This window comes from Meleagris gallopavo, chromosome 4, assembly GCF_905368555.1.
Source record: "Meleagris gallopavo chromosome 4, MGAL_WU_HG_1.1, whole genome shotgun sequence".
In the NCBI taxonomy this organism is placed as follows: Eukaryota; Metazoa; Chordata; class Aves; order Galliformes; family Phasianidae; genus Meleagris; species Meleagris gallopavo.
Window position 1 is genome coordinate 68439773 of NC_139407.1, and position 16813 is coordinate 68456585.

Genomic DNA, 16813 nt, shown 5'->3' on the forward strand with positions numbered 1-16813 from the left:
CCAAGCCATTCTATGATATTATGACTTAAATAAGAATGCCCTGAATTTTCTTTCCTGTACTGAGATACTCTGCAGAGGCTTGGAATTCCCACAAGAATCCATCATCCACAAATTATTTGCCAGACATTTAACCAGGCATCCCAAGTGCCACCTACCTGAATGGTGGGAGAGCATCTCCTATCAAAAGAGCAATCATTTCAGTGTTTTCTACTGCCTGGTTCATCTTCAAACACCCAGCCCAAATAGCTCTAACTGGGATCCTGCTGAAAGCCATGGCAGGCGACATTTGCTTTTGTTTTGGAAAGAACTGAACCCAGCTTTACCAGCCAAGAGGAGTGCCACCACAATAGCTGCCTTTGCAGATTATCACATCGGGAGCACTGAGCTTCTGTATCAGATGGAAAACCTCCAGCACTGCAAGCTCAAAGAGAACTAGATATCACCGGATGCCACACAGGCCTAAAAATAATCAAATGGACTGGAAAGAGATCTGATCTGTCCAAGATCTTATTATGGCTTCTCATTACAGCCAAAGAATGGAGAAGGAAACGTGATTTAACTGAAGAATGATGGACAGTCACTGTTTAATGAACATTAGGAAAACATTAAACTTCAATGATTCTCTTTCAGGGGTTGGACATGATGATCATTAAGGGTCTCTTCTAACTCAGAATATTCTGTCACTGAATGAGGATTGCAAGATATCGTGGGGTTCTTGTAGTTTTACGATAGATGCATTTTGAAGATTTCATGTGGTCTGAGCTGATGATTTACAATGGCATTCAGCACACAGGTGGTCTGTAAGGTCACTGCATCCCAGCACTACATAAAAGATAAGGATTCCTCTTTACATTCATACGGTGCAAAGGAAAGTTTCCAGCTCTGCTCTGACTGTAGGTCTTGGGAAATCAGAATGCAAAGCAAGACGGAGCATTGTCAATACCAAGGGGAAAGGCTCAGATGACTGCAGCTACTGAGGAAGACATCTCACAGGCACTGCAAAGGGAGACCCAGGTGCCTCTTTGCCAACTAGAAAGTGACGAACCAGACCACATCCCTTCACACAAGACTTGGTATTAGTAAAGTCAAAGGTTATCTGCGCTACTTCTCCTCAAGCCATCACGTACTCAGGAGACCACTGTGTCTCCTCCTTAACCACTCAGACTTCCAACACTGGAAGACAAGCATTGGAGATAGGAAAAAAATACAGAAAAAAAAATACAAAGCCAAGCTTTGTTGGGAAGAGTTTCTTACCTGATTGGGATCATTCCTATCATGATGAGTGGGAAGATCATCTTCATGTAGGGCAACGGTGACATGCCAAAACCACAGAGGATGAGGAGCTGCAGGACCTGCAAGCCTGTGAAATAGTGGATCTTTCTCTGGGGCACTCTGCGGATGTAATGAGTCGGAGGATAAGCAGTCTGGGAAGAGAAGAATGGTGTCTCAGAAATGCAGCATCCTGGACTTGTGACTGCAGGACACAACGCAGGCTTCAGAACGAGGGTTTTTAACAAACCCAGTTTACACCACGCTGTGCATTAACAGTCCTTAATGTGCTCAACAGCTGAACATAGGATTTGTAGGGTTAAAGCATGCAACAACCTGACTGCATTGGCAACAACACACAGATGATGACTGGGCACGAGAAACCCGGGGGAGAAATAACACACAATGAAGACTGCCTCAGGGAGCATCTGGAGTGCAAGAAAATATCTTGATAACTACAGTAATGAGATTCCCCTGAGTAGGATTATCAGGGCTTTGCAGCAACACATGAAGTGCCTGAGGGGGTGTGCAGAAAGTGATGGGAAGCAGAAATATTCATCCAGCAACCCCGTCACTTGTTTCTGCACCTGAAACCCAGCTCTTCATTATTATATAGCCTTTCTCCTGCTGATCAGACTATGCTTGCCCGGGTGGTCCCATATTCCATCTGAACCTTGCTATGGGAACAGCAAGGGATGAGATTGTGGAGGTGCTGAAAGAGGCCAGCCTCCAGCAGCCATGATTCTCCACTTATATGAACTACTCACTTTTGAGAAAGAACAAAAAGTGACATTAATAGGCTAAATATCACTCGTGGTTTCCACTGACAGTTTCTTGCTCATGTCTGAGTACAGGCTTTGACTCACTGTCTATACATCAATGAAGAGTATGAGCGACTGTCTGCTGGCACTGATACAGACTCAATGGATTCAGATTGTACCATGACTCATTAAAAAGGTTTCCAGAAAAGTGAGAGTTCCATATTTAAGATTACTTTCTAATTATCCAAGCTGAAGCTCGGAAAATTCCACAGAACTTGTATTAAAATCAGAAGCATTATTCCACAATACATCACTATCCAACCACATAACTATTCAATCTCCATTAAAAAAAAAAAGTAATCAACATGACAATGGTAATCTTTACCCAGATTTCAGTCTTGATCTCTGATGTTACATCTCAGAGGTTAAGACAGATTAGCAGAAGCACCAGGCTTGCTAAGCCCTTGACCCCTTACATAAGAGGAGGTGAGCTGGAGACTCATTACAGCTCCCAGGTACTGCCCACACTGCCAACGAGAGCATTAATGCACTTGTCATACAGATGGCTTGATTTCCAGATTTGTTTTCATCCCACATCAGAAGAATTCCAATAGCACAAGTCATTTCATTTTGAGTGTAGAATACTATCTCATGACACTTTGCACAAGTTGAGACAAAAGCACAAAATGAGGCAAAAGTGACCTTTTCTGAAGCTTTGTTGGCAAAACTGAAAGTCATCATCATAGATCTGTTGTTTCTTTTTTCCTAAACTGTTCTTAAGATACACGTACTCTGCAGCTGACAGACACCAGAGGGGTTTTAAGACTGACAAACATCCCGTGTGCAGTGGTTCTGCAACTATCACAGGCAGCGTTTGAATGTGTGTGTTGTATGAATGTGTTTGTGCTCTACAGAGTTCAGAGCAGGTCTTCTCTAGTCACAGATCTCCTGGTTCCATCCATGCACTCATTCTTACCCTCCTGGAGAAGGGTGTTCTAGAGCAATCCTGAAGCCAATTGAAAAGAGTGGGATTATCTGAGACACTACTCCAAGCAAGAGGACTCAAATGCTTTCACAACATGAAAACGCAGAAAGCAATTTATGCAGAATTTGAAAGGAATGAGATGAGATGTAATTCTCTGAACAATTTAGCTACCACCTTTTTCTAACCCAACAATAACCTCACCGCTTTTGTTGTTTGACACAGCATTATTCTCTCACTTGTTCATCTTTGCTTTAACACAAAAGAATTCTCTTGCTCGTGTCTCAGTGACAGTCAGACTCAGCCAGAGACATCATGTTTCACTCCCTCCCTTTCTGCAGAATAAGGTGAAATGGATATGCAAGGTGCAGGCGGAAGATGGAAAATGGAAATCAATGGAAATCAAGATGGAAGATGGAAATCAGCCTCATAAGAACATGAATTTTGGGGGTAAGCCTATTCCCAGCACCACCAACTTGCCACAGCATGTTAGCTCTTGGCACTGGCTGGCTTCCAGGTTGTAAGCATGATGTATTTATTCCACACCAAAGCCAATGTGTGAACATTACCTGTTCTTTGAGCAGCAGAGCCACCCTCTCAAAGAGCTGGTTCCCATCAATGGAAGTCAATGCAATGTAGAGGAAGAGGCCGTAGAGGACTGGTTTTGGGATCCACTGGAGGGGGAAAGGGAGGAGCAGGAGCGAGAGGCCAACCAAGAAGTTTGCCACCAGACTTGTCAGCCGGGTCTCCTTCACACTCACAATCCTGGAAGCAGAAAAACAGGAATTAGGGGAGAAGGATAAGAACCCCAGTATCCACATAAGCTTCTTACCAAGGCGCACAGCTCAGAGTGAGCTCAGGACACGTGCCACTCAGGAAAGGGAAACTCATCTCCACAGCACTGAGATCAGCACTTCTGGCCCCACGCTGACACTGAGAAGGAAGGCAGAGCTCTACTGGATCCAAGCCAGGCACTTAATCCACGACTCAAACAGAGCACCTGGAGAAATGCCAAATTCCCCTTCTCCAAAGCTGCACAGATCCTATCCTGAACTAAATTGCCCTCTAAACTAATTCTATTCAGCACATTGCAAGAAAATAAGCAAGAATCCTCTTTCTGGGCATTAATCCTTCTCTCAATTTACCCAATGCATATGCAATTGGCTTTTATCCAGAATAAAACTCATTGGTTTCTACAGGAACTAATGAACGTCTTGGAAGGAAAAAAAAATGGATCTGCATTCTCAACTGAGAGTCAACAGTTTTGATGTATGTGAGGATCTCCTTGTTTACATGGAGGGAATGCAGGAAGCACTATGCATGGAGCTAGAAATTTAATTCTGCTGTGGATTACAGCAGCAGCGCTGTGAATTGCCTACTACCATGCAGACCTTGTAATTCATTAATGCAAATTTCATAGAATTGATGAACAATTTTTAATAAACAGTAATAAAAGATGGACAGAAAAGTGTGCAGCAACATCCAGAGCCTACTCAGGGGCGAGAGGGTTGTTCTGTTTTTTCAATATAAGCCCAAAACAATGGGAGGAAACAAAACCCTCGTCTCTCAAAAGTACTTATAGAGAAAAAGGAGATTCTTAATGTAATTTATATTTATACACATATTTAGAAGATAAATCCACAGTATAAGCGGGTGAATAAATCCCCTATTATAGGTGAAACTCTTGTCACAGGCTCTCTAGGCATCATCTGGTGGCTGCAAAACATTCTGAATTAACCCTCTACACAAAGCACCGTGAGGATTAGCACAGGATCTATGAGAACATTTCCCTCTTTTCCAAGTACTGCTGACACTTTGTAATCCCTTCTGTACTAAAGAAGGTTCCTTCACAGTGAATTCTTTCAATTTTGAGAGCCTTCCCTTTTAAATACAGTCAGGTTGAACATCTGAAGTTTTGTTTGTGCATTCAAGAACGTAATGGTGCTGGGGGGAAGATGAAGGAATCTTCCACACCTCTATTGAGGGACCAAGGGAAAGCACAACAGCCCAAGGCTTGCTCTTAGCACTTGGATAACACAATTTACATGAAACCTAAGGAATAACAAATACTACAAACAGAACACCAAGTCCTGAGGACAACACTTAAATTCCCCAATGAGCATGGAGGCAGATTCTGTGTGTTATCTAAGATTACCAAAAAAGGATATGCAGAAGAGACAGGAGGTATTAACCTCTGTGGAACTCCCCTTCTTCCTTCACATCTGGATTTAAACAGTGAAAACCACAGCCTTCCTCCTTCCAAATACACTTTTACAAGTGTATTTCCTAATGGGATGTCCCTCCCATTGCCTGGAGAAGCCCAGAGGAGGAGTGCTGCTTCCCCCTGTTATCTGCAAACTGCTCCATCAAGCTCTGGAAGAACAGGAACATCAGCTGGGGGATATCATTTGGCATCATTTGCACAGCCTCCAGGCCTGCATCGCTGCAGAACAGAAGTCTCAGAGACAGAGACAAGCAAGCTTTAAGTGCAACTGCAGGGGCTATTTCAGATTAATCTGATAGTCCAATAAGGAGCAGTCAGACCACTTTAGTGCCATCAGAACCACTCTGAGCCTCTTGAGTGTTGCAGTAAAGCAGGAGGGAAGGGATGCATTAAGTGATTCCATCCATCTGTGTACAGTAAGAGCTCCCCTAGCTTTGCCTTTGGGCAAGCTACCAAGGAAGCATTTCTTGTTTTGGGAAAAAGACGACGTTCACAATCTGCAAACAGAGCATACACAAGGTTGCTAGGTTCCTTGTGAGTGCAATGATGGAAACTGAAGAGCTCAGGATCAAAGCTAGATATGAAACCAGCACATTTCAGTAAGATACAAGCCTGCATAGATGGGAAGAGAGCAGCAGCCTTTCAGCAATGGATTTTTGAAGCTCATCACATGTTGTCTTCTCTTAGGGATGCAGCAGTCACAGCATTGAGGAGTGTCCGAACGTGTACAAGTTCTGCACTTGCTGTTAAAGCCATGTAAAGTAGTCTGGAATTCCTTACCAAAACAGTTAAAATTGCTCATAATTCATCAAATTTGATATTTTTAAAGCTGAACTTCCCACCCTCTATAGATGTTGCTTTGCCAACTCTGGCACCTTTCTAATTAAGAAAAAAAACAGTTCAGAATCAGTTTTGTCTCTTGAGGAAGCAGTTCCAGAAAGCCTGTACTGCAATGGAAATGATGTAATTAACAGAGATTATAGAGCATAATCCAGGCTCGTTTCCCTAGGACCCTTTAAAATGGTTAGCATGGGATTAGCCATTCCCTACCTCCTCCATATGCCTATTTGCAGACTGCCAGATTCCCATCAAATTCAAGTGGTTCATCCACAGGGGAGAAGAAGAAAACTTCGCTTTCATTGTGACAGAGCTTTATTCATGTTAGTGCCATCATCCTCATGGAGCTTTGATTCGAGTGCAGGAGAGGAACCTGCCAAGGGAGTCAGCACCAGAAGAACTCCTGATTTTCTAACTGAGCTATGGTACGTTTTCTTTTTCAGCAGAGCTAAGACAAAAAGATGACAGAGTTGCTCAAAGCCTCCTGTTTATGGCTCAGTGCTTCGCACAGAACAAGCAGCTTCAGTCTCAAAGGGAATTCAGACAAGCAGGCAGCCCTTATTCCTGTCTTTGCTCCCTATATTCGGTTCAAAGCACAAATTTACACAGAGGCAGAACAGTGCCACAAGGGAAAGTATTTAGAGAGGTTAGGTCATCTCTGTTCTTTTTAGGGTGATCACTGGACCTACTGGACATTAACAAAACAAAAGAGGGCTCTCCCCTGTTATTCTGGGGGCATCCAGAGCAAAGGACCAGGACAGAAGGCCCTTGATTTGCACAAGGAACTGAGTTTTGCCAGGAGAAAACAGCACAGCATAAAGACAGTGGGTGGCAAAAGATGAAAGGAGCTGCTAGGTATCTGACAGCAGAAAACAACAGGGAGGCTTGGCTCATGGGTTTCAAAGTGAAAATTGTGCAACTCCTGCACTATAGTTGTCCATAATCTCTTCTGTAATGCACCAGGAGAAACACTATGGATTCCAGAAACGTTTCTTCTCCAAAAGAATGGTGATGCACGGGCAAAGAGGAGTGGTGGAGTCACCACTCTAGGAGGTGTTCAAGAACCGTGGAGATGTGGCACTGAGGGACATGGTCAGTGGGTATGGTGGGGATGGATTGGGCTTGGTGATCTTGGACATCTTTTCCAATTTAATGATATTAGTCTATGAATACAAGCCTACAAAACTCATTAAAGCAACTCAAGTTTTAATCTTTTTTTTTTTTCCCCTTCTCATAACGTAATGCTTAGCATGGATTCAAAGCAAAGATATAGTTATAGGAATAACTAATACCAACACATACTAATGGGAATATGAGCCCAGGAGCTGATATCCCAACAGAGGACTACAAAAAGCACTGCAGGGAACAGCAACACATAGATATAGTATTTGAAATATCCACCAGCAACCCAGAAAGCAGACAAGCTCAACTGGATTGGGCCAACAGGCACCAAGAACATAACAGCATAGAGACGAGATTGAAATTAAAAGACAGATCCGCTCCATTTCTCCAAAGTAAATGACCACTTAGTCTCACTTATGAGAAGTGAGGGTTCTGAAAATGGAAACAAAAAGATAGCATAATTAAAACTAATGGCATGCGAGTGGAAATTACCACTTCTGAGGTAAAAGCGTTCAAGTGTAATGTACCGAGATCAAACGGATCAGATAATCTCTATTCTGGAGGAAGTTTCATAAGAAATTGGATTTTTTAATTATTATTTTCTTAAATAGGACCCTGATAAGAAAGCGTTTGACAACTCAGAGCAGTAGAAAAAAAATCTTGTCTTAAATAGAATGGTGTGACCCGGGCACGGTTTCATTGCTGTTTTCACTTAAGGAAAAGAATCTAAAAAGCCTCTTGCCTTTCCAAAGCATGGTGGAAGACCATGGGAGCTCTGAAATGCTGCTGCATTTTTCCTATCCTTTGTAATAACCACTAGACAGGTCCCATGTGATGAATCAGACTGGATTTTTTCTGGTGAAGATATCTAGAGAAGTCTGGCCAAAACATCTCCTCAGCTTCACACAGAGATAAAAGCAAAGAAGGTCTTGGCTGACTCTCTGCACCTAAATTTGCTGAATTCCTTCAGGCTACTTCCTGCCACTGAGAAAAACACACATTTGTGGCTCTTCTAAAACAAGTGATTTGGGGAGGAGGAATGAAGCAGAGCAACAAACCATGGCAGCTGAGGTGGCTTTGTTTGGTCCGTTTTCCCTTCCAGATTCATCTCCCAGAGCGTTCAAGAATACAGCCAGATCCCCAACCATACCCTATATCCCACTGTACCCAAAGCATAAGGAAAGCTCAAATCAAACCAAAGAGAGCCATGGAAGCTCTGTGGTTCCTACTTACGTCTCGTAGATGTGCCCGTTTTCAACCCTCTCCTCTACATAGGCCAGAGCACGGACGTGCATTGGAGAGTGAGGGAAGGCAGCATGGATCCATGGAAGGCCAAAGATGGACAGCCCCGTGTTTATCAGTGCCACAAGGAGAAGGTCCCAGTGGTAGGCTGTTCCCTTCACCAACCTGAAACAGGGTACGGTTGAGAGCTGTCAGATTTGGTGCTAACAGCAGCAAGGCTGCTCTTGCTGAACTTGAGCTTGAATGTTAAACCAAGTGCATTTCCATGCACTGAGCAATTTTACACACCTCCTTTTTTACAGCTAACGTTACGTGAACGCAAATGGTAATGAAACTTGATAGCTTTCTCCCAAAGCAATCACCTTCTGGGAAGAACAACGCTGAGCTAAAAGGCAATCTGCTAAAATAACAGCCCATAAGAATCACATCAGCATTTTGCCACTACTGTTTATTGCTAAGTCAACTCAAAATATACAGGTGTGCTTGCTAACAGAGCTGACATGGGCATGAGTTGACAAACCAGCAACACTGAAGTTTCCTCATCTGCCCTGCTTCTATCCCTGATCTCTCTCCTTCCCCACAAGCAGACCCAGGAGCTGAGTGCACGCTTAGTACACTGCAGTAATCTCCCACAATTATTGCTTCTGCATGATAAGAAAATAGGACATGAATTCATTAAACTTCTGCTCCTCCTCATCAGTCAGCCCAGGAGATACGCTCCTAACTTCAGTTAACACTGCACTCCCTCCCCCCACTTCAGTTTAAAGGAAAACAGCCCTTAAACTAAAAGGTTAATCAAGGTGTTAGCCACATCACATTCACTTTGGGCTTCATAGAGAACAACTGTTAAGACTGAACTCACACCTCTTCTAATACTGTGATTGTTTGGGAAGGGGACCTTACAAAAATACCCATCTCATACTGTGTGCTCAACAACAACTTGAATAAAGTTTACATAAAAGCTGGGTGAGGAAATTCAGCCCTCAGACTGTGTTACCTAAGTTAAAGGTCTATCAGTCATCGTTCTGTCTCTGGGTATCAGAGCAAGATAGCACTTGAGCCCCCTCTGACACAAGTAAAGGATCAGTTGAAATGCTCTCCAGGCACCATCAACTACAAGGTGTGCTCTGATATCATTTAGGTGTCTTAACACACATCAGTACCTAAGCAGAGACTTGGAGCCATCTCAGATGCTCTGGGATAGTAGGTACCTGGATTTAGCAAGCAATCCAGCACAGAAAGATTGTCTTATGGGTACACGAGAACAGCACTCTCAGGTGGAGTCCAGCTTTGGAACAAAGACACGTCATCTCAAAAGTGCTCACCTCCATTGAGGGAGGAGGCAACAGGGTGACTGGGTCAGATGGATGTCTACACTGCTTCGCCTCTGAAGCTGGAAGGTGCTGGCAGGAAGGGTGGGGTTCAGGAGGGTTGTACACTCTTCCTGCGTTGGCTTACACTTTGAAAGCACGGCCCTTGCCCGTGTGCTGATTTCTCAGAGCAGAGGGATCACCCACCTCCCACAGGGTTATCGCCTGCTTGTCCTGTCTGCTGCTTTCAAAGGGTTTTCTGTGTACAAAGGCCGTATGTTCAGTGCCAGCATTATTTTAATATTTGTCTCAATCTCACAGCATTGACTACACTCTATACACATGCTTCTGAGCCTCTGTCTAGCTCAACACACACAGTAGCTGTAGATGTATTATCCTGGGTTATTCTCACACCATCCAACCAATCCATTATCTCTTGGACTGTCCCATAGCTTTCTTCTATTATTCTTTACCAAAGCAGTGTGCTCTCAGGCACGTATTTTCCCTGCTTATTCTACAGGAAGAAATTGCTATATTTAGTAGGACACCAAAAACCATATTCTGTTTGGTTGCAATAGGTGATGGAATTTTTATTCTGTGATGACACCACAGAACAAGCTCCATTTTCCTCCTTTCCACACCCCTACCCTGAAACCCGACTAGCATAAGCTCAGCCCTGTACACAGCATTATGAAAAATGCTACAAAGAAATACAAAATGTTTTACATTCCTTAAGGGCACCCTATTGAAAACAACAACCCATACTGGGATAAAGATGACCCACTTACATTACAAACTTACATAATGCTTTACCTGAAAGGGGGATGATATAATCAAGATAACAGGAATAACCATGTAGTCAAAGAAAACCAAATTGGTTCAACTGAATTTGAGCTTATCTTTTCTCCTCTAATTTTGTCACTCTATCTACAACATGGAGTACAACACATGAATTAGTGTTCAAGGAGAACCCTTGATCACACCAGTGAAAAACCCCGAAACACGGTATCTTTTGGAAAGAAAGTCATAGACATTCAACCTCCAACTGCAATCAGGTGATATTGAAAGAAAAAGAAATGAATATTTTAATAATCTTTAAACACAAATTAGATCTACTAGATAAAAGTGAAACTACATCAGATATAATATTTTACTTCTCTTCCCCATTCTCAATTAGAGATAAATAGCTTCAAACACTCTCCTAATTCCCAGCTTCAGTGAATGATGCTATGATAGTTGTGCAAATCACTGACTCATCATTTACAAAAAGGCATCCTTTCTGAGAGAGCTGTGTACATGTCCAAATGGATCAGATGCTCCATAAGCCATATCTGGATGTACATCCATAAACAAACCCTACCAAATAACTACAAAACTTTCACACAGGGGCAAAGAAGAAACAGGCTGAGGCATTGAGCTCATCAGTGATTTGCATTATTTTTTGATTCACTGCTACGATATCAGGTTTTGGGGGATGGTGATGAGAAGTTCTGAAAGAACGTGCCCTGAATATTCCAATATTCAAGCTGGATTTTGGATAAAGCTATCAGAAGACAGATTTACTCGTGGAGAAACACGTAGAACATAACTTGAGAATTTCCTTTTGTTGTTGTAGCACTAGTTGAGATCCCATTGTTACAGGTCAATAGGGTAGGAAGAACCTTCCTAACACAGGGACAGCAGAAAGTTCAAAGCATTACCTGTTCTCTGGAGCATTTGTGAGCGATGCCACAATGTTCTGCTCTATGAAGAAGAGCATTGAGAGAAGGAACCCCAGCCCCATAGCACTCATCACCGAACCAATGGAGAGGGACTGGACAGGAGCCAGCACAAACAAGCTCTCAGATGGGTTGTAGTTAAATTTGGACACTGCAAAGAGGAGAGGAATGGAATTAGGGTATGCCTTCTTGACAAACCATCTACAAAGACTCACACAGTTCTACACACGTTATGATCTACAGGGAACCAACACAGAAAATAAGTCGTGATGCTCTGACACATGGGAGCCAGAAGGCCATAGAAGACAGCTCCATCTGGCTGCTATAGTTCAGTTTTCCTCATCCCCTAAGAGCTTGGCTACCATCCTGACTTATTGGGTTATGGCTCGTTCTAGTGAAGCATTCCCTATTTTGAACAAATTTAAAAAAGGGGAACTCATTTTCCACAGACATGAAGCATTTTTTAGATTAGAAAACTTCTAACTAGCAGTAGACTCCTGCTCAGTTCATCAACTGATAGAGCTATTCTACATAAAACTTCCCCACGTGCAATAAGCTGTGCCCCTGCTTTCTGCCAGGGGAAAAAAAAAAAAAAAAAAAACAATCTATCCATACGGGTAAATTTCATACAGCCAAACATTCTGCAATCCAACTGAATGGAATGGTCATCACAGAAAAAAAGCCATTTCTTATGCGTTTCCATACATTTCCTCATATCACCCACTCACGTCACCACGGGACAATGCAATTCCTGTCCCCATTATCACTTCCTGATGTGGAAAAGCTGATCTGTGTGGCCAGTGAATGGTGTATCATTTTTAGATTTCCTCATCTAACTTAAAAGTGCCCAGATGCTCTGCACCGTTTCACCTAAATTAGGAAAACGTCAAGTGGAGACAAAGAGGACAGACTGGGATCATCAACTCTACGTCTGCACAACTGGCAACAAACCCTTCCTGCCTGCTAATTACTCTGCTCTTTGTTCTTTGCCAGAAATTGTTGATTCTCTTTATTGTAAGAGATACACACCTAAATTACAATTAAATGAAAAGACAGGCTGAAATAACTCATCTAGAGAAAACTTTAACCAGTCCTGCTAGATTATGGTTTCAAATGACTTATATCTGATACTGATGAAATTAGAACTCCTGGAGTGGGAGGCAGTACAAACAGTGTTCATAATATTATATAGGTGGAACAAAGATTATTATTATATTTTTTACTTGTAGCCAAACTTCTCCAGATTCAACTTTTTCTTAAATTGCAGACAGAATAGCATCCCTTAGCACTGCGAAGAATAAAAACACAACTTACTTTCAATTTCCTTGAAGATATAGGAACCCACAACAGAAAAAGTCAAAACTGAAATTGGTAAGGCACAGTCGGACAGAATTTCACGGACTCTTGCATGCAAATACGGGCTGTAATTTAAAGACAAAACTTCCATCAACACCACACTGAAGAGACAGCTGCCCAATCCAGATAGCATTAACATTAACAAATGAAAAGTCAGTCCAATCTTGCCATTCTAAGGAGACGTTTGGAGTGAAGAAAGTCTTAAATTCAGCCTAAACCCTATGAAATCTATCATCTTTGAAGGTTGATGAATACATAAGCAAAAACCCAGAAAGAACAAAAAAATAAGACACAAGCTGGCATCTAATTCCACAGCAGTTTTAATTACTTGCTTGGCCATTTCAAAGAGTTTTAAAGGCAATAGTATTAAAACCACATTAGAAGTGGGCATCTGGTTTCCAAGAGCACAGAGGTACCTTCCCAGTAGGCTTTCCTACACCATCAGGGGTTTTGCCCCCCAAAATGGTTTAATGCTTATTTGGAGAGAGTTACAAGTTCCAAATGTTCGATATGATTCATCCAAAGCTTTCCAAAAATTCACCTGTGATGCCAAATCAAATACGGAAGGGCATCAGTCAGTGACAGAACATTTTGTCCTGCTCTAACATTTTCCAGGTGGCCAGCCAAGTTCATGTCTGGTTTTGGCTTCCACCACCATTAATGGGAGAGTTCCACCTGATTTCACCGGGTTACAAGAATTTGGACCTAAGCCATTATTGATTCCTCACAGGTAATATGAAATAATCAGTAGTCTGAGCTCTAAGACTAAAGTAACTCACCTTTTCTTAAACTGATAGAGCGTATGACCAAGCCAAAGGGTACCCAACATCAACATGAGACTAAGGACGGCAGTTTCACGTCCATAATGCACATCATGCGTGCCTGTTTGATTCTCTAGGGACATGGATCTGCTCACTGATGAATTCATCAAGAAGGTGGTATTGATGCCGAGGCTTGGAATAGCATCAGTTCGTGCTTTTTCCAAGTAACTGTCTCCTGTGCGCCCATGGTAGTAATATTTCTTAAAAACTGTACAAACAACCAACAGGCAAGCATTAGGATAGGTTTGTGACAATCAGAGCAAGTAAAATAATGTGTTTTTTTTTCTTGCTTGATCATACAGTATTATTAACGTTATGCTTCACCAGGTTTATAGCTCTACCCCTCAAGCCAGAGAAAAGAAATCAGGAGAGCTGCTTCTCTTACAAAGACAGCACTTGACAGATTTTTCTTTTCACTCCTTTTCACCAAGTAAAAATTACGCTCATCTAAAGCAACAGATATGAATTGTAAGAACTATAGCGCTATAGCGCTAATTATTTACGTGATTTTGTTGCCCTCGTTGGAGGAACTGCTCTTAGACATAAACAAACATCAGACTTCAGCAAGCTGCTAAAAATTTACATTAAGATCTCTGAAAAAATTAAGAGCAGACAGGCTACTTAGAACCGTAAGAGGACTGCACAATGCACAGTAATTACTTTTCCTCCAGGACTGCTCCTGATTTAAAGATAAGTGTTGATGATATGCAAAACCTGGCAGAACATTTAAAAATCACACTGCAAATTGAGATAGAGTTATAAAGCATCTGAAATAAACCTGAACAAGTGAAATAGTAATGCCTCTGGACCTGAACATAAATGTATTAGATTAGCTCAGTTAAGAGTCATTGATACAAGTAATTAACAGTTCTAAATGTACTCTTGCTCCTGAGTATTTAGCCAAGTTCCCTTTTGTATGGTATTGTCTGGCTCCAAGCATACAAATGCAGCATTGGCATAATTTTGCCTCTTTCTGGAGTAAAAGCCTGGAGGTGTCACAAGGAACAAGTGAAAACAAATGGGCATTAGCCCTGGTAGTCTTCCTACAAGAAGTAGGTAGAGAGGTAATGGCCTCAAGTTGTTCCAAGGGAGGTTCAGATCAGATATTAAGAAACATTTATTCTCCAATAGAGTGGTCAGGCATTGGCACAGACACATCTCTGGAGGTGCTCAAGAACTGTGGAGATGTGGCACTGAGGGATGTGGTCAGTGGGCATGGTGGGATGGGTTGGACTTGGTGTTCTGTCTTTTCCAGCCTTAATGGATCTGTGTTGTAACTGGAAGCCAGCAGACAGCTGGCTCTCCCCTGACACAAAAAGGGAAACATGGGAGGATGGAAACCACCATGTCAGAGCTTGGTAGCCCCTCTGCCTTTCTTTGCTTTAGGCAAAATACTCCTTCAGGCTTCACAAGGGAAACTCAGAAGTTTGGGGCAAGAGCATCTCCTTTAGACAAAAATACAGCAAACTCAGTCCAAAACACCCTTCATAGCACTCTGTACCATGCACTCTTTCCATTCCATGAAAAACCCCAAGCACCTCTTGTTTTTCTTTTTTTCATGCTGTTCTCAGCATGAGCCAGAAATGAGGAGAACATTGCAGTTTTAATCATGAGAACCTCCTGCAGTAAGGAGCAATCCTGTTACGACCTCCCTTCACACCACGCACTTCTGCATCGCGTGCTGCGGAAGAGGCTCTGCTGTTATTTCCTCCCTATCCTCACAGCTGCATCCAGCCCAGTCAGGACACCCAGGTCTGCTTTGCAAATAGGTAAATTGAGGCACAGATCACCGCTGCAACTAGCACGGGACAGGTTGTTGGAGCATTTGCTGTTTCTGTCTCTGAATACTAAAGGACACTTTTGTCATCCCAGAAATGATTACTGGGGGTATTTTCCTGGGGATCAGTAGCTGATCAGAGCTGAAAGCCTGCTCACTGTCTAAGCAGACCCTCTCAGTCATTAAGTCCTAGAGATGTACACAATTACTGAGCCTGTGATAAACCAACAGTTGCAGAATTGCATGTGCTATGCAGAATACATTGACATGCCTCTATTTAGATTTGAGCTCATACAAACAAAAATTCAAGTTATTTATATAATAATGTTTTGTGTCTTGGGGATTTTCTCAATTCCCCAAACCATGTTGCATTTCCTACATTTTAGTAGATTGAGGGTTGACCACAGCTATGTGCACCACCTCTTGGGCTGCAGTTCAATTTGCACCCACCTCAAAACTAGGTAGGACTGCTCCAGTTAACCCTAAATATAAGAGGAAGAAGCGTTCTGGCTTATTTACCCTCATATCTTAGTGAGCTGAGAATGTGTCAAGGCAGTAGTGCATCGAGGGCGTTTCTCTGAACAACTTGCTATAAAATACTAAAAAATTGCTACAGATTTTGTCATTTTCAGATGTTTTTCTAACTGAGAGCTACGGGGATCTTGCTGCCCCATTCAGAGCAAAGCAGGTGGTGCTCCAGTTGAAACAGAGCCATCCTCAAGCCTAGCGCACGTTCAAATTCCTTCCAACAACATTAACTTGTGTTGTTTGCTTCAGCCAGTCAGTCGTCGTTTCCTGCAGAGTGCAGATGTCAAGATCAAACAAATACAGCTTTGGTGGCTGGGCCACACGCTGAAAACAGTGTCAGTGGGGATGGCTGATGCACCTGGCCCAATTCCTCTGTACGGGGTTGCAGCCCTCCCCCATCTCTTTCCTGCGTGCATATGGTATCTTACAAAAACCAAGGCTATCAGCAGACTAAGGAAAATACATCTGAGCAAAAGGAACATATCCTTTAGCCTTAAGGAAGACTTAACGTTGCTGATAGCTTTTACCAGTACCAGCTTTCTCCTTTTACCTAACTGTTCAATCCTTATTTTGAGAGTTAAGTAAGTATCACCTTCTGCTATAAGACTGGAGCGGAAGAAGAAAGATGAGCACGTGGCTATACTGGTGTCATCTGTTTAAATATGAGCACCAAGAGGGTTTAGGATCAAGGCCGTGCCTGCCAACATCACTGCCCTTCTGCACCTGGGAACCTGGCTGGACACAGGGTCTCATCTGCTGATGAATTCAGTGCTCCCAGATGCAGCTCAAGCCAACAGGAGCTGGTGAACAAGCAGAGTGCTGGCTTGATTTTATTACCATTGTTCCTATAAACAGCCCTTTCCAAG

At 42.6% G+C, this 16813-nt stretch overlaps 1 protein-coding gene across 3 annotated transcripts in view; it reads right to left on the bottom strand.

Annotated features, from left to right (window-relative positions):
• The window catches only part of SLC4A11 (solute carrier family 4 member 11), a 95916-nt gene that overhangs the window by 8458 nt on the left and 70645 nt on the right, over positions 1–16813 (bottom strand). For all 3 annotated transcript variants that reach the window (XM_085223749.1, XM_085223748.1, XM_085223750.1), the window contains exons 14-19: positions 13601–13850; positions 12780–12886; positions 11448–11616; positions 8429–8602; positions 3582–3777; positions 1255–1424 (exon numbers count right to left, since the gene is read on the bottom strand). In XM_085223749.1, the coding sequence (XP_085079875.1) occupies positions 1255–1424; positions 3582–3777; positions 8429–8602; positions 11448–11616; positions 12780–12886; positions 13601–13850 (1066 nt within the window). The remainder of the gene's footprint in view (positions 1–1254; positions 1425–3581; positions 3778–8428; positions 8603–11447; positions 11617–12779; positions 12887–13600; positions 13851–16813) is intronic.